Source organism: Balaenoptera ricei, chromosome 5 (genome assembly GCF_028023285.1).
Source record: "Balaenoptera ricei isolate mBalRic1 chromosome 5, mBalRic1.hap2, whole genome shotgun sequence".
Taxonomy (NCBI): Eukaryota; Metazoa; Chordata; class Mammalia; order Artiodactyla; family Balaenopteridae; genus Balaenoptera; species Balaenoptera ricei.
Genome location: NC_082643.1, coordinates 21,850,540 through 21,868,783, shown reverse-complemented (window position 1 = coordinate 21,868,783; position 18,244 = coordinate 21,850,540). Strand labels below are relative to the sequence as shown.

Sequence of the window (18,244 nt, the reverse complement as noted above, 5' to 3'; positions counted from 1 at the left end):
AGGACAAGAATAATACTTTAGCCATATTCCATAGCATTCCTCTCTATTAAGATTTTATATCCACAGAAATGAATCCAAATTTGAAAATAGTATGCCATATGAAAACACTTTATTATCTTCAGAATAATACATCCTTGATTTTAGTATTAAAAGGTATATATATTCCAGTATTGATTAAATATTTAAGATTTACAGAATTTTGTCCTCAGAATAATAATATATTCATTCATATATAAAAGTCTGGCCCTCTTAAGACTCAATAAAAGGATTTTGAATTTTTTTTTAAATAAATTTATTTATTTTATCTTTGGCTGTGTTGGGTCTTTGTTGCTGTGTGCAGGTTTTCTCTAGTTGCAGTGAGCGGGGGCTACTTTTCATTGCTGGGCATATGCTTCTCATTGCGGTGGCTTCTCTGGTTGCGGAGCACCGGCTCTAGGCGCGTGGGCTTCAGTAGTTGTGGCTCACAGGCTCTAGAGCGCAGGCTCAGTAGTTGTGGTGCACCGGCTTAGTTACTCCGCAGCATGTGGGATATTCCTAGACCAGGGCTTGAACCCGTGTCCCCTGCATTGGCAGGCGAATTCTTAACCACTGCGCCACCAGGGAAGCCCGGATTTTGAATTGTTATATGTTATTTTTTTAATATTCAGCTACATCTTTAAGGCATAGTTATTTTTCTTTTGTGTAATATGTCCCTCTAAAATCATTATGCATTTTTTAAACATCTTTATTGGAGTATAATTGCTTTACAATGGTGTGTTAGTTTCTGCTTTATAACAAAGTGAATCAGCTGTACATATACATCTATCCCCATATCTCCTCCCTCTTGCGTCTCCCTCCCATCCTCCCTATCCCACCCCTCTAGGTGGTCACAAAGCACCGAGCTGATCTCCCTGTGCTATGCGGCTGCTTCTCACCAGCTATTTTACATTTGGTAGTGTATATATGTCCATGCCACTCTCTCACTTGGTCCCAGCTTACCATTCCCCCTCCCTGTGTCCCCAAGTCCATTTTCTCATTATGCGTTTTTGAAGGATGAAAAAAATGCAAAAAAGGATAGTCAGAAGGTTTTGTCTGATATGAGTTTAAAAATTTTTCATTCTCTCTAAAGTCTATCAGCAAGAAGGTTATGACCTGATATTAAAAGCAGGAGGAACAAAAGGTTTTGATTTCATTTGTATTCTAATCCTCTGGCAGCTGATAAATATTTTAACTGCAACTTTCAAATACAACATTACGCCATGTTCAAGAGTATTTTAACTAGTTATCAAAAGTAGGAATTAATTACATAAGCTTTCCACTCAGAACAGTTTAGTGGAAGGAAAAGCTGTCTCTTTGAGTAAAAGAGAATGGACCGTAGAACCAACAGACCTGAATTATAATCACGGTCCTCCCTTTGAGAAAGCAGTTTCACTGCTTTCAACTAATATTTGCAGGTCTGCAACATGGAAATAATAACGTCTTTCTTGTAGACATCAGCAATTAATATATGGAACTGATCATAAGAGTTGCTTGAAAAATAGTAGCTATAATTATCCAAGCAGGAATATTAAGTAAGACATTCATTTTCTCTTAAAACTTAAATTCAAAGAGGTAGAATTAGTTTTATTATTATTACTTTCTATTGTTCTTCGTTCATTCCTTATAATTTTATCAGAGACCTGGTAGTAGGCTCTGCGATTACGGCTCTGAGTAAAACAAGAAATCTTTGTCTTCCTGGAGTTACATTCTAACTGACAACAAACATATTTAAAAAAAAATCAATGTCCCTGGAGTGATAAAAGTACTGTTGAGCAGATGAGGCAGAGTGGGGGGCTAGCGTGGAGGGAAATGTATACAACGTTAGATAAGGTGGCTGGAGAAGACTTCTCTGAATGGTGAAACCTGAGCAGAATCCTGAAGGGTGGGAAGGAGCCAGTGTAGGCCTGAGAGGGCAACACTGAGGCTAGAGAAGAGCAAGCAGGGACACCTGAGGCAGGAGGAGCCCTGGCACGTTGATGTACCACAGAGATGCCCAGCAGGGCGAAACAGCTGGAGTGAATTGAGGAGCAAGGCAGGAGCCATGTCCTATGAAGAATTGCCAGCTGTAGTGAGGAGAAGAATAAGGCGCCCTTGGAGCAGCCAAATTCAAATTTCAAAAGATTTTTCTAGGTGGCTATTGCAGGTACTAAGGGGACAGATATAGGTGCTAGATGAACAGTATTCGATTGAATGGTGAGACATATTTGGAATATATTTTGAAGCTAGAGCTGATGGGGTGAGAAAAAGAAGTGAATAAGAAAGGCCACTAGTTTTTGGCTTGTGCACCTGGGAGACAGTTGTACCATGGTTTGATCTAAGATGGTGAGGGGGGAGGTGGGTTTGAGGATACTAGTCAAGAGTTATGAATGGATAAAGAAGATGTGGTATATAGATACAATGGAATATTACTCAGCCATAAAAAAGAATGAAATAATGCCATTTGCAGCAACATGGATGGACCTAGAGATTATCATGCTAAGTGAAGTAAGTGTGACAGGGAAAGTCTAATATTATACTATTGCTTATATGTGGAATCTAAAACAAAAAGATACAGATGAACTTATTTACAAAACACGAATAGACCCACAGACATAGAGAACAAACTTACGGCTACCAAAGGGGAAGTGAGGGAGATAAATTAGGAGTTTGGGATTAACATATACATATTACTGTATGTAAAATAGACAACCAACAGGGACTTACTATATAGCACAGGGAATTATACTCAATATTTTGTAATAACATATAAGGGGAAAAAAATCTGAAAAAGAATAAAAAGAATATATATATATATTATATATATATATATATATATACTGAATTACTATCACTGTGCTGTACACCTGATATTAACACAACATTATAAATCAACTATACTTCAATAAAAAAGAGTTCTGTTTCAGGCATGTTAAATTTGAGATGCTGGTGAGACAGTCAAGTGAAAATACAAAGGAAGCAAGTGAATATTTTTAAACTATCATTATTGGGCTTCTATTTGTTTCAATTTTTTCTATATTTTTTCATTTGGCAAATCTTGGTTCATGGTGCCAACACTCCAGGTTGTTGAAGTGATCTTTGATTATGATTCTCTCAGGTAATTTTATTTGTAGAAGCTCTTCTGAACTATATTTACTTTAGAGGAATTCCCTAAGTTTCAGAGGAATCTGTATGAACCGTTCTGAATCTTCCTCAGGTCAGGAGATGCACAGTATCTTAGTAGGAATATGACACATGGCAGTGCCACTCATGAAGTACCTGCCAAAGTTTCTATAGTTGTCTGGGTTATCTAGGCGTATTCAAGATGTGGGGTTGTACTCGGTGCTCCAAAAGAGGATTCAGCAAAATACAGCTCACAGGCCAATCCAGACCCACACCTGTTTTTGTAAATAAAGTTTAATGGGAATACAGCCATACATAATCTTTAGGTATTATGTATAGCTGCATTCACACTACAATGGCAAAGTTGAATAGTCGCTAGAGATTTATGACCCACAAAGCTTAAAATACTATTTGGCCCTTTACGAAAAAGTTGGCTGACCCCTGCTCTGAAGTTTCCTCTAATCAGGAAGCCTCTTGATTTTATGATTTGATGAAAGTAAATCAGAAATGAGCTAAGATCTATATCCATTTACCACCTGGAACAATTGTGAGAGTACATTTGATATTCAACATTTAATTTTAGCAATTTTCTTTTCTTTCCTCTAAAGCTGAGATTCAGAGTTCAATCAAAGCCACAGAAACACCAGGTAAGTTAATTTTCTTTCTCTGAAAATATTCCTGGGTAAAATCCCAAGAAAGAGACAAAGTAGATCAATCGGTCTGAGGACAGGGTGAAATAGTACAAAGGAAAACATTACATGGCAACTAAAATATTTAGGAAACCTTGTGTTAAAAAAATGCAGTCCCAGAGAATACACAATGATGTGCCTCAGTGCTCTGGGGCTGGGATGAGTGGAACCAGTTCTGGTAAATGCATAAAGCCTGTGGAATTTTCCTCTGCTCAGAACCTACTGTTCCTGGTCTGATTCTGTGGTCAGCTTGCCCTCTCTCAGAAGTATAGAGTGTGTGTTTGCTGTCTTCTCTACTTTCTAACAAAGCCTGGTCCTGGCATCTGAAGAGATGATGTTATAACCCACAGTTAACAACCTAAAATGTTATCACTTCAAGAAGTGCTCATGCTTTGCCATCCTTAGTTTTAAACTGAATAAATTCTGGATGATGGAGCAACAGAAATTGAAAAAGATTACTGGGCAGAGGAAAATGATAATGTTGAATCTTCCTGTTGTTTTGAAATTATAATTGTTTGGGGGATTTTTATCTTCCTACATCCTACCTGGTACTTATATAAATGACAAATCTCTTAGGTTCTCAATAATAACCACCTTTGGTATATATAAAATGAGAAATACATGAAATAAACTTGTAAGATCATGTAACTTTTTTAAAAATTGGAAAAATAAAGCCATGGAAATTATGATTGACTCTGATAACATTTTCACAGCAAATGTCCTAAATAATCATCATAGTCTACCTTCAAAGAATTAGAAATGGAAATCATTATGCTTTTAACTTTTCATTATTTATCTTCTACATAATACATCAAATGAATAAAGAAGTTATTTTTATACTGTTAACTCTCTCTATTTCACCTTATCGCCATATTTTTTATTCTTATTTCCATCTACATAGTCTAGAAATGCAACAGAAAAAACATTGGGAAAAACAAAGCAAAACAAAGCATAAAAATAGTACATCCAGGCAAAGAGGGTAGCTTTACGTTGGCTGATGCTTTGCACTGTTCTGGAGAAGTCCTGTCTCCCCCGCTTCATGGATTGGTTATCAAGGAGAAGTTACAGATGAAAGACAATTGGGAAGCTGACAAAGTGTTAGCTCGTTTTAAGGGGAGACTGAAGCATCTTTTATTTTGTTTAAAATAATGGTATTTACACAATGCCAACTTTAACTATAATTGATTTTTAAATGTAATAAAAAGCCCATTTAGACTTTAATTTTGAATTACGGAAACTAATTCTCCTAAAACAAATAATAGACAAACCATTGATTTGAATAGCAGACTAGAAAGAAATGAGGCTGATTCTATCAGCTGTAGAAAAGTCAGTCTCAAACTTCAGATGTATGTTTTGGCTAAAGACTAAATCCAGATACACTCAAAAAAATTCACATATATTCACTCATATGATCAAGGAGAGGCATCTTCCTTAAAATAATTAGCATTTCTCTTTTAGGTAAAGTTGAGGTAGACTTCTTGCCCACAGAATTATTAGTACTGCTTCCTTCCATAAATATGAGCTAAATATACATTTAATCTTTGACTAGAACATACTGAGTTCTCATGTTTGATATTTTCTTTCAGATTATGCATCTGACTTTAATTTCCTTGAAAAATTATGTTTTTACCACTCTCTTCAAAAACTATTTTTAAGGATCTAGAAATTGTTGATTGTTTTATGTAGGATCTTTTATTGGAATTCAGGATAAGTAAGGCAACTATATATAAAATGTGAATTATAAGCAATTATACATAGATATGACATTCAATTTTACGTAATAAAGATAAAAGAAAGATAGTCATAGTTGGATGGAAATGATCAGTCAAAGTCAGAAGACATGTTCATTCGTTCCATTCAACAGAGCAAAGGTAGTATGAATGGACAACTGAGTTTAACAATGCTAAGCATGAGGAATTCATGCCCAATATCTAAAGCATGGGGGAAAGTCAAACTTCACCTGACCACTGTAACATACCTGTTGAGACTCCAAATTTTGTATAATCCCCTGCCAAATATACAGGATGGTATATTCAACCGATCACCACTAACTGAGGCATTCAATAAATATTTGTTCTGCTCCAGCACACATAACACTAGCTAAGAGTTTGAGTGGTACATGGAGCCTGCCATTAAGGGCTACTAAAGACCGGTCAATATTATAAATAACTATAATGACTCCAGCAGTCATGCAGGTATAAAGTGATGTGTCATAGATGAGCCTCAGATAACCTTATGTTAAGATCAGAGGAGGAAGAGATTTTTTTCCCTTTAGCTGTTGTTGTGGTATACATTGGGTGGGAAAGAGCAGTTTAAGAAAGATGAGGAAGAGGTTCATGAAAAAAGCGACCTTCTAGCTGCCAGATTTTTCTACCTACTCATTTTTTTAGCTCTGAATTCAGAGCTAATGAGGAGATAGAAAGACCCACTAAAAAGTGATGAAAGACTGTTTATTCCCCAGAGATGTATGCAGCCATCATGTGGCCATTACAACAATTTAAAGCAATGATGGAATTCACTTTTCTTTAGCCTTATCATTTTCTCACAGACAGGCAGAGCTAATAACTTGTCCTTGAAAATGAACCTCTTGATTTCTTTGATAAGAGACCTCAGCTCCAGAGAAAAATGGAACAATATGCCTCAGAGTATTGGGAAAGGAATAAACCATCTGCCCTTAACTTTCTGAAAATACAACTGTATTTGTCAGGGTTTTCCAGAGAAACAGAACAACAACAACAACAAAATATATATATATATGTATTTGTATATATGCATGGAAATCTCTAAAGAGATTGATTATGAAGAATTGGCTCATGCATTACAGAGTCTGAGAAGTCCTAAGATCTCAGTTGGCAAACTAGAGGGCTGGAAAGATAGGAGAATGGATGGTATAGTTCTAGGCTCAGTCCAAAGGGCTGAGGACCAGGAGAGCAAATGGTGTAAGTTCCAATCTGAAAGCTGGCAAGCTCAACACACAAGAAGAGCCAATATCTCAGTTCAAAGGCAAGGAAACACTGATATCCCAGCTCAAGGCAATCCGACAGAAAGAGTTCTTCTTACTCCAGGGAGGCTTTCTGTTCTATACAGACCTTCAACTGATTGGATAAGAGCCACCCTAATGGAGGGTAATCTATTTCACTCAGTCTACTGATCTGAATGTTAATCTCATCCAAAAAACACATTCACAGGCACACCCAGAATAATGCTTGACCAAATATCTGAGAACCCCATGGCCAAGTCTAGTTGACACATAAAACTAATCACCACAACAACATTCTCATAGTCACCAGCGCAGCTTGTGAAAGTTCTCATTGTACCCATCTTCTTTACTCTCTCAACTGTGTTTCAGGACCTCAGTTGCATTGTAGACATTAATTTTGATGGAAAATCAGAAGCCAGTACAGACAAAAGTCCCATCAAAACTGACTACTGGTCTTTGGAAAAGAGGATGCTGTGTCTTGGTTCATTCATTATGCTTGACATCTTACGTAATGCCTGGGATTGGTTACTCATCTCTCGGAATTTATATCATGTGAAGCATGAATTATTTTTATACAGAGGATTACTTACCTGAATGTTCGAACTTTGAATGACAGAATCTTAATACTATTGTTCAGGTAGAACGCACTCAAACTATTAATATACCCATAGCGAAGTGATATCCAGAGTTGTTTTTATTAACTTGGAAATTTTATGCTGTTTGAAAATTAGTTGAGAATAAAACAACTCAGTTATGGAATGCAAAATATATAAATATTTATGTGATAGGGTCTGGCATAAACTTCCACTTAGGAAATTGTATGAATCTATAAATCTAGGTATGGCTATGTGAGTTCTCCTCTAGTTCAGGGATCTGATAACTGAGAAGTGCTCGACCCTGTTCTTGTGGCTCTCTAGTCTACACTGAAAGGTCATAAAAACTCACAGTCTCAACTGATTAGCTAGCCAACACTCACTTTAAGAACCCACACATTTCAATGATATTGCTAAGGGTGTGAGCTCTTCCAGTGAGCTCTACGATGTGCTTTATTTAATACACTAGGAATAATTCTGTCTGCTTGTGTGTATATGCAGAGTCTGGTTTGGCCTACTGAAGGAAGGAGGTGTTTAGTTTGCCTTGGTAGGAAGAATACCTTCTCGATTGGAGCCGAAATTGAAATAGATAATATTTCATGTAACAAAAATAAGAGGCATGCACTTATAACTCATTCCGACTGAGGAGCAGCTTAGGCAGCACAGAATTGTGGTTGACAGAACAGAGTCTAGAGTTTGCATTCAAACCCCAGCTCTGTGTGACTTTGGGCAAATTACTTAAACTCTCTGGGCTTCAGTTTCCACTTTATGAAATGAAAATATTATTAATACAATAGTGAGTGTAAAACACTTAGAACAATGCCTGGCACATAGTGTCCCATGACTTGAAAATAAAGTCCTTTTTAATATTTTCATGTCCATGTTTTGGATCGCTTACGCTCACATTCTCAGAAAGCATATGGCACAGGAAGAGTTACATATTGAAAAGCTTCTCAGTGTTTTCAGGTCGTACTATCCAAATTGTGAATTTAAGGTAAGATGATGTATATATTTTGGGAGGGAGATGAGAACATTCTAAAACTTTCAGAATGCTGAGAAAAAAATTTCACTGGTCTCATTGATAATGATGCCATTAACAAGTAAGATGAACTCAACTCACTTGAAATCTGTTGGTTGCATGGCATAATGGAAAGGAAACCGATAGGGTTTTGAGTCATACTTGGCTTATGTCTTAGCCCTTCTACTTATTGTCAGACATGTTACCTTATCTCTCTGAGCCACAGTATCTCTCATCTTTAAAGCACATAATAAAAATGTTTAAGAATAAGGTGAGTTAGCACATATGGAAGTAATTAGCACAGTGCCCCATTTATTCTTTGTGCACTGTATATAATTTTCTGGAAGTTAATAACTATTTATATTAAATCACAAAAGAAAAATATGCCCTCCTTCTTCAACATATATTTCTACAGAGTTACCTAAAGTAAACAAATCTCTAATCACAGTTATTACTGGGTTAGGGGATGCTATTACTTCTGGTTAGTTATGCTGATGGCCCAAAGCAAAGTGAAAGAACTTTGAGATAAAAATTGTTTTTGCATAGCTTGAAGTGTACAGCTAGGTCAGAAAGGTCAGGTCTGATGAGAGCAGAAATTAATTTTTATCACGTGAAGGCAGAAAAGTTTCCTTTTGTCATTTTGCCCATTACATAGATGGGGGGATCCCGTTAAAAGCGAAAATGCAGACTAGCTATGACAAAATCTGAATTGAAAGGAACCCTGACAAGAATCTAAATCTTAAAGCTAGAAGAGACCTCAGGGATCATACCAGCATATTCCTCTCCCAAAACAGAGAATGGGACCAACCATCCTCATAGCATTTATTGACTGGACCGCTGATGTGCCACTTACTTATATAATAGATCATTTTCCACTCTGATAATGAAAGCCTAGAGTAAACCATGCTCCCTTTCCCTGAGTGTCAGCATGCTCAGAATCAATTCTTATGGCCAACACCAGCAACCGTATTGATGCTTGGTACTAACTCTTAGGAGGAGCTTATTTGTTTCTTCCATTTTCCTTTGTTCTGATTTCTCATTTTTATTTCATTCATCTTATGGCCTATATCATTGCTTAAGCACCTCTAATTCTTTCTGTTAAGAATTAATTTATAAGTAAAATTCAATTAACAATAACATGGTATCTCTTATTTTAATCCCTGACATACTGTTTTGTTTTTTTTCACATCTGTCAACTTTGTGCTGTTCACCTTCCCTGTGAGAGCTCCTTAAATGAAATAACTATCTCATGTACTCTGTTGTATTTCCTTCAGCATCTGCTGTTGGACCCAGAGTAGGTGTCTATTTTTTTCTATTACTTCAGAATGAATGAAAAAAATTAATGAGAATGATTTTAAATAAGTACCCATCCTAATATTAAGGCAAAAAAGGAAAACACATGAATTCACTTCCTCCTCAACAGTAGTCACGTCTGCTGCCAAAAAATTTGTTTGTCCATTCAGCAAAACTTACGGTCGCTACTTGTACACACTGCTCTAGCGTTTGGGAAATATCAGTGAGCAAAATAAAGATTCTTGCCCTCGAGGATCTTATATTCTAGTATAAGTATAGACAAACTATAATCAATACATGTATTAATTAACCAAATTGTAAAGCAAGGTGGGAGGTGATAAGTGCTATGAGAAAGAGAAGATGTAGAACAGTGTAGAAGGGAGGGATTACGAGTGCTGGAGAGGTGGGGACCATTTTCAGTATTGAAAAAGTGGTCAAGATAAGTCATAAAAAAGGTTTGAGAAAATACAAGAAGGAAGTGAGCCCCCTAATACATGGGGGAAGAGCATCTAAACAGAGCTACAACTTGAGGAGAGGACTGGTGTGTTAAAGAAACAGGGCAGGGAGAAAGGCAGGGGATATACCAGGCAGATTAGCTAAGATTTGGTGGGCTATTTCAAGGACTGTGACTTTTTCTGTAAGTGGAATGGAAAAACACTGGGGATTTTGAACAGAGGGGTGACATGATCTGACTCATGTTTTATAAGTATAACTCTGATTGCTGAGGAGAGACTGTCAAATGAAGCAAGATTATCTTTTGCAAATTTTCGAGGAGAGAAATGATGGTAGCTTGGACCAGGGTGGTCATAGGGTCATAGGGTGGCATGCAATCTCCAAATTCTGAATATATTTTGGAGGTGGAGCCTATAGATATTCTTGATGACTGCCTTTGGAATAGTATAGAAAAAGATGAATCAAAAATAACTCTGAGGCTTTTGGCCTGAGCAATTGGAAGGAATATCTGCCATCAGCTAAGATAGAAAGGCTGCAGATAGAGCAGAAATTCAAGTTTGGACATGTTGAGTTTCAGATTTTTATTATTTGCCATTATTATGAATCTGAAATTTAGGAAAGAGGTCTAGGCTGGAAGTATAAATTAGGAGATCATTTGCACTGATATTCTATTTAAACCTTGAAATTGACTGAAATCACCAATGAAATTAGTGTAGTTAGAGATGAGGACGAAGGACTACATTCTGGGGCCCTCCAAGACTGAGTCAGAAAGAAGAGATGAAACCAGCCAAGGAGACTGAGAAGAATAAGACTTAAGGTAGGAGAAAAACCAGCAGTGTGTGCTCTACTGGAGCCACGTGAAGAGAATGTGTTAAGGAGGAGTGAATGAGTTATTGTGACAAATGCTGGAAAGTTCTTTTTAAAAGTGAGACATGAATCCATCAATTTGCAGTTAGAGACCAGTTCCAATTATTTATAAATAATGAAAAAAATGAATAAGCATTCCGTTCAATTGAATTTAGCCCCTCAGACACATATCAGATGCACACATATCAAAAAGAAGTATAGGAAACATGGTGAAATGAAAATAGAACACACAGTTTTATTTTCTTTCTCACACTAGAATATTTTATCCTCTACTGCCTCTCACACTTTTTCTCCTGTTAATATCTGTGTATGATATGCTTTCCTTTAAGGAAGGTTTGAGAAGGCCATCAGGGACTCCTCCAGCTCAAGTCCCTCCTCAGAGAAACCCCTGGTTCCCAGGAGCAGACCTGCTTTCATATCCTTGCCAGGCTCAATCACTGGCTGGGAGCAGCCTGCAGGAGGTATGGCATCAGCACAAACACAATGATGGAATTCAGAGAGCAGGTGGGGAACCTCGGTCAATTACACTGTAGTTCACCTTCCATGAGGTGCATTCTCATAACCACCAGAGGTACCCTGGGACATCAATAAGGTCTTCTGTCTTTAAAACTTCCAACGATTTATCTAGTAATTGGTTTACAGCAAGAGCCAAATGTGTTCCACGGTCAGATGGCAATAGGGTAAATTTGTTTTTTGTTTTTTTTAACTTTTTACTTTATATTGGAGTATAGCCAATTAACAATGTTGTGATAGTTTCAGGTGCACAGCAAAGGGACTCAGCCATACATATACATGTATCCATTCTCTCCCAAACTCCCCTCCCATCCAGGCTGCCACATAACATTGAGCAGAGTTCCCTGTGCCATAGAGTAGGCCCTTGTTGGTTATCCATTTTAAATATAGCAGTGTGTACATGTCGATCCCAAACTCCCTGACTATCCCTTCCCCCCATTTTCCCCCCGGTAACCATAAGTTCGTTCTCTAAGTCTGTGAGTCTGTTTCTGTTTTGTAAATAAGTTCATTTGTATCATTTCTTTTTAGATTCCGCATATAAGGGATATCATACGATATTTCTCTTTCTCTGTCTGACTTACTTCACTCAGTATGAGAATCTCTAGGTCCATCCATGTTGCTGTGAATGGCATTGTTTTCATTCTTTTTAATGGCTGAGTAATATTCCATTGTATGTGTATGTGTGTGTGTGTGTGTGTGTGTGTGTGTATATATATATATATATACCACATCTTCTTCATGCATTCCTCTATCGAGGGGCATTTAGGTTGCTTTCATGTCTTGGCAATTATAAACAGTGCTGCAATGAACATTGGGGTGCATGTATCCTTTTGGACCATGTTTTTCTCCAGATATACGCCCAAGAGTGGGATTGCATGGTCATATCGTAGCTCTATTTTTAGTTTTTTAAGGAACCTCCATACTGTTCTCCATAGTGGCTGCACCAATTTACATTCCCACCAACAGTGTAGGAGGGTTCCCTTCTCTCCACACCCTCTCCAGTATTTATTGTTTGTGGGTTTTTTGATGATGGTCATTCTAACTGGTGTGAGGTGATATCTCATTGTAGTTTTGATTTGCATTTCTCTAATAATTAGTGATGTTGACCATCTTTTCATGTGCCTCTTGGCCATCTGTATGTCTTCTTTGGAGAATTGTCTGTTTAGGTCTTCTGCCCGTTTTTTGATTGGGTTGTTTGTTTTGAGGATATTAAGCCTCATGAGCTGTTTGTAAATTTTGGAGACTAACCCATAGGGTAAATTTGGGTACGCATTATTACAATAGACTTGGTTCCGCAAGTCTCTTTATTACAACAGACTTTGTTCTGAGGTCTCTGCTTCAAACAGCCTACTCCAATTTCTGGCCTGAAGTTTGCAAACTAAATTTAAGTCATAACATACCATATCTGCAATTCAATAATCATTACAGTCACCAAAAGTCAAGGTCTAAGAGGAAACTGATGTCATCTAATATCACCTATACTCCAGTTTCTCCAGTTCCTGACCAGAGCAAAGAAGCTTCTGAAAACATGTAAGTGTCTGAAGAGTCATATAGCTTTACACTTAGAATATCTGAGAAAATTAGATAAATTGACTTTGGTTGAAAGATACAACTCTGTAGGTGCCTAATCACAATATAACAATAGGATATTATTATAAAGTAATATATTAATATAATATAAATTAACATAATTTTATAGTAATTATATATGTTATAAACATATCAGTATCAACACTTCTAAGCAATTTAAATTTATTTTTACTCATTTAATTTTCACAACACTATGATGTAGAAAAATTATAATCACCATTTGTAGATGTGGAAACTCAGACACAAAGAGTTTAAGTGCCTTGCCTAAGATTCCACAGCAAATAAGTGCTAGAGTCAGATTTGAGCCCACATACTCAGTCTTCAGAATCATGCTCTCAACCATCCACTGTACCTCTCCTGTACCTCCTCTGCTGATGCCGCTTTAGTAGTAACGTGGCATAATAGAGTCTCAATGAAATCCACAGAAATCATAAGCTCTGAACATACCATGGCTCCATCTTAATTGCAGGAAGAATTACATTAAACTCACAATTTATGAATTCAGCCAAGACCTGTAATTTCATCAATATGATCACGCTAATGGACAGGGTTTCTCAAACTGTCAGTTAATTCCCATTAGTGGGTCATGACTAGTATTTTTTTAAATGAAGTAAAAGAGACTAGAAAACACCAGAAATCATTCAATGTAATAGAGGTGAAGTGTGTGTACGTGTGTGTGTGTGCGTGTGTGCTGGTTTCAGAAATGATTTATTAACTAAAGTTTGCGGTTAAAAGAAAAAAAAAAAGTCTTTGTTCAAGGAGCCAACAAATCCTCTTTTAAGAAGGGTTAATTCTATTGCCTCCCTGTGGGTCGTTAGCAATAATGGCACTGGACAGTCAACACGTTTTAACCTTTTAAGGAGGAAAGCTTGGAGTTTCATCTGAACCAGATAGATTATACTCAGAACTGTAGCCGCCACTTAGCTTGTCTATTAGAAGGTAATAAGGTAGAATGTGGAGGTTTGAAAATTAACCCTTGGGAAATCCCAGGGGAATTAATGCCATTGGTTATTTAATCAGCCATCTCATTCTCTACCAACACAACCAAAAGAGCATTCATCCTCACTAGAACACTTGACACTGGAAAAAGCAACTAAGTACCGAGGTTTGAGCTAGTTCCCACTCTTGTATTTAAGATTCCTTTTTCTGCCTGCTCAGTGCACGAGCCTGACATTTTTCTTTGTTCTTACGGGCATATATCTAGCTTCCTCCCACAGATCTCTTGCATGGCAAGAACAGACTCTTAACATTATTCTCCCCCCACAAATGTCAAAAATGCATAAGCATGCAGTGCGTGCTGGGCTGTGGGTGACAAAGAGGGAAAGATCCAAGGCAGTCATAGGCAATATCAATTTCTTTCATGCAATTATGCATGGCCTTCACACTCCTAAGGGGGCCATAATTGTAAGAAGTTCCTCTTAGTTTATCCAAGCAGTCAGCTACATCTTACTGCATACCCACTGTGGTCAGAGCTTCGTGTGGTGGATGGTGGGAATTACAGCCCTCACACTCCAGGAACTTGCAATTCAGTGTAGAGACAAGGCAAACAGGTGTGATTGAAAGATATTACTTCATATTTCAAGAAAAAGAGAATTATTTTTCAAAAAATGTTCAAAATACAAATTACTTTTTATTACAGATTCACAAGAATAAATGTTGTACACTTATAAAACATATAATTATCTATGTTTCCTTGAAATTTATTGAGATTTATGGGTTTTGAATAATAAATTTTTATTTATTTATTTTTGTTTTAGTCCTTCTGACTAAAGATGGCAAATGTTGACTTATGCAAACAAATAATAATAATCAATTTAAAATTAACATTTGCCATGGTAAAAAGAGCATGGACAGTGGTGGAAATGCATCCAAGCAGCAGTTACTCTAGAAAAGGCATACAAGTGTAAATCACTGCTGATACAAAAATGAAGGGATCTTCTATTATTTTTTTCTCCAGTTCTTCCAACCAAAGCCTCAATTGCAATCTTTCTCTTTGACCACTAAGAAACATTATAAAATCTGAAGTCCTGTGTATTTATGTCCATTTTAAGTATTTATAGTGAAAAAAATCACTATCGCTCAAAGTTGTAATATCTAAAATGTGACTAATACTTTTGCATTGATTTGCATTCTTATGGGATGCAGAACTTCATGCAGTAGGTGATACAGTCTGTAGCCTAAGATGAGAAACTTGCTCAAGTTTTTTTGGCCAGTTCTTGAAGATATAATACTAACACCCAGGTTTTCTCATTCCAAATTTAATTATCTCTACAGGAGGAGATAGAATGAACTCATGATTTAATGTATAATTGTATGTATCCCATTATTCAACAATAAGCAGTTTTTACAGATCATCAGAAATGCAAATTGTTTGAATCTGCAAAGAAATCCAGTAAGAAGAGCAAATACTATCATCTGACGCTAAATTTATCATTTTCCTACAGTTAACACTCTACAACCAGATGCATCACCTTCCAGAATCCCTACATTATCCTCAATATCAGTAACAATTCTGGAAAACATCTCCCAGTCTCAAGGTATGACTTCTGTGTGTATGAGTGGAAGCTTGCTTCGCCTGACCCCTCCTCGCCAAGAAAACCTCACCAACTTAAAAAACAGCTTATTGAGGTATAATTTATACACAACAAAACTGCACATCCTCAAAAAAGGGAGGGGACATGAGGAAACTTCTGGAGGTGATGACTCTTGTCTATTACCTTGATTGTGGGGATGGTTTCATGGGTATACGCATGTGTCCAAACTCATCAGATTGTATACATTAACTCCCTACCAATCTTGAGTCATAAAACAGAACTCTTTCAGAATGAGATAAAATGTTTTCACTCCAAGCTTCATACCTATAAATCACAGAGGCTTACCTAAACAGGGAGTGGGGAGGTGGGGGGAGGTTTGTGAGAATTGGCACACATTAACCAAAGGTGACTTTTTTTCTTTCTTAAAATAATAGGCACTGAGAACGCAAAAAATGCAAGCTCTTCTTCAACCAACCCCTCTTATTCCAGTGAGTAATACGTGCATCTTCATTCAAGGCAGTAGAACTGCAGAAAGTTTGAATGTTACCAATAAGGGAAGGGATTCAACTATAGACAGCCTTTTCTCAACTTTACTGAACCTGCAATCCCATTATAATCCTATATAATTGCCACCTGCTTTGAAAGTTTCCTCCCATTGAGTCTGGTTTTAATAAATACACTTTGGGGATTTTTTTTTTTTTTCTTACCTTAGTGCTAAGCAGCTACCACCAGGGGTCAAGGTGAATTGATGGGACTAATCTCTGATAAGCCAAAGTGCATGGGCAGAGATCTCCATAAAAATGAATTTTCACCTTTACAAAGCTTTATCTTAATGTTAAAAATGGCCTTTTAAGAAAAGTTCTATTTTAGCAAAAACATATATATGTCAGCCACTGTTTATGCTAGGACTGAATAGAGAATATTCATTAATTTCCCTGAAAATTAAGAATAAGATGAATATATATGAAGCTGTGATGATAAAAGATTATCTTAGGTTCAGGTAAAGTCATTCCATTCAGTAAGTCAGCATATTGCACTTATTGAGCTGCTGATTCATGCCATCTTCATTTTGGGAGGCGCTAATGATCTCATGTAAGGTCTAATATGAACCCAGCAGAACTTACTTAAAACAAATATTTAACCATAACAGTGAAGTGTAACCCACCCTACAAATGAATCTCCTAACTATTCTCAACCCCCGGTAAATATAAGGAGTACATATGCCAGCAGATGAGAACACCTAACTAAATAGTAACTGTAACATCTATATCTCTACTTATATCCCTATGACAGCTTTTTCCTTTCTTCATTCTTGTTTTAACCTGGGAAATGACTGTCAGAAAAGAAGGCAGATGCTAAAACAAACAAACAGCAAAACCCTTCTTTTAATGAGAACAGGAAAAACTCACCCTAGTTTACTGTAGCAACACCACTCCCCCAAGCAGACATTCACAATTACACACATGCTTATCTTTCTTGGACCATATTGTTCCACCATGATATCCATCTATATCCACTTATGTTATTGTATGCCTTTTTAGTCCTAAGATATTTTTACAGAAAGATGTTAATGATTTTTTTTTTAAAAAGCCAGCTTTATGACTAGAGCATTTCCACTAGAACCAGTAGAGGATATATATTTCTTCTTCTTCCAGTTTTATTGAGATATAATTGACATACAGCACTGCATAAGTTTTAGGTGTACAGCATAATGATGTGACTTACATACATCATGAAACTTATCACAGTAAGTTAGTGAACATCCATCACTTCATATGGATACAAAATTAAAGAAATAGAAAATTTTTTTTTCTTGTGATGAGAACTCTTGGGATTTGCTCTCTTAACAACTTTCATATGTAACATACAGCAGTGTTAATTCTGTTTATCATATTATACATTAGTGCTTATTTATCTTATAATTGGAAGTTTGTGCCTTCTGACTGCCTTCATCCAAGCTATGTATTAGTAACTTCACTATAAAGTAGTAAAGAATATAAAGTGTGAATATGGGTCTGACCATAGGGGACAGCTTCTGCCTGACCAGTCTCCCATCTCCTCATTCCTTCAGTCACCAGGAAAGTGGGAACTGTATTCCTTAGGTTTGGAGTTTTATTTCAGAAAGGCTACAAGACTGACATCAAGTGGATACATCAGAAATGACAACTAGGGTAAAACCCAGGAATCAGATAATTATCTTCTTTACTTAAAAAAAAAAAAACTTCTTTTAAATAAAATGATGTTTAAAGAAGAAAGGAAGCATACAGTGCTTTTCCTCAGTTCATGAACTATTTATTGTGAAATTCAATAGCCACTCTAACTGACAATGTCTCCAATACTTTTTAGGTATTATTTTGCCTGTGGTTATTGCTTTGATTGCAATAACACTTTCAGTCTTTGCTTTGGTGGGTTTGTATCGAATGTGCTGGAAGACAGACCCAGGTAGGTAACAGTGTTTTGTTTCATTTTGCTTTCCTAAAAGGAGAATATACATGCTCAGTCTAAACTTGAACTTAACCTCTTAAGAGGAGAGAGGCATTATACACCAAAAAGAACTGCTGTACTGCTTGATCACAGAGGTGGAGGGAAAGGGGCAG

General features: G+C 36.7%; 1 protein-coding gene across 2 annotated transcripts in view; it reads left to right on the top strand.

Annotated features, from left to right (window-relative positions):
- Positions 1 to 18,244, top strand: part of EMCN (endomucin) — a 95,455-nt gene that overhangs the window by 58,199 nt on the left and 19,012 nt on the right. Inside the window, exons 5-8 of one of the 2 annotated variants that reach the window (XM_059922485.1) lie at positions 3,726 to 3,764; positions 15,558 to 15,650; positions 16,082 to 16,135; positions 17,994 to 18,089. In XM_059922485.1, the coding sequence (XP_059778468.1) occupies positions 3,726 to 3,764; positions 15,558 to 15,650; positions 16,082 to 16,135; positions 17,994 to 18,089 (282 nt within the window). The remainder of the gene's footprint in view (positions 1 to 3,725; positions 3,765 to 15,557; positions 15,651 to 16,081; positions 16,136 to 17,993; positions 18,090 to 18,244) is intronic. The other variant, XM_059922486.1, reaches the window with a different exon arrangement.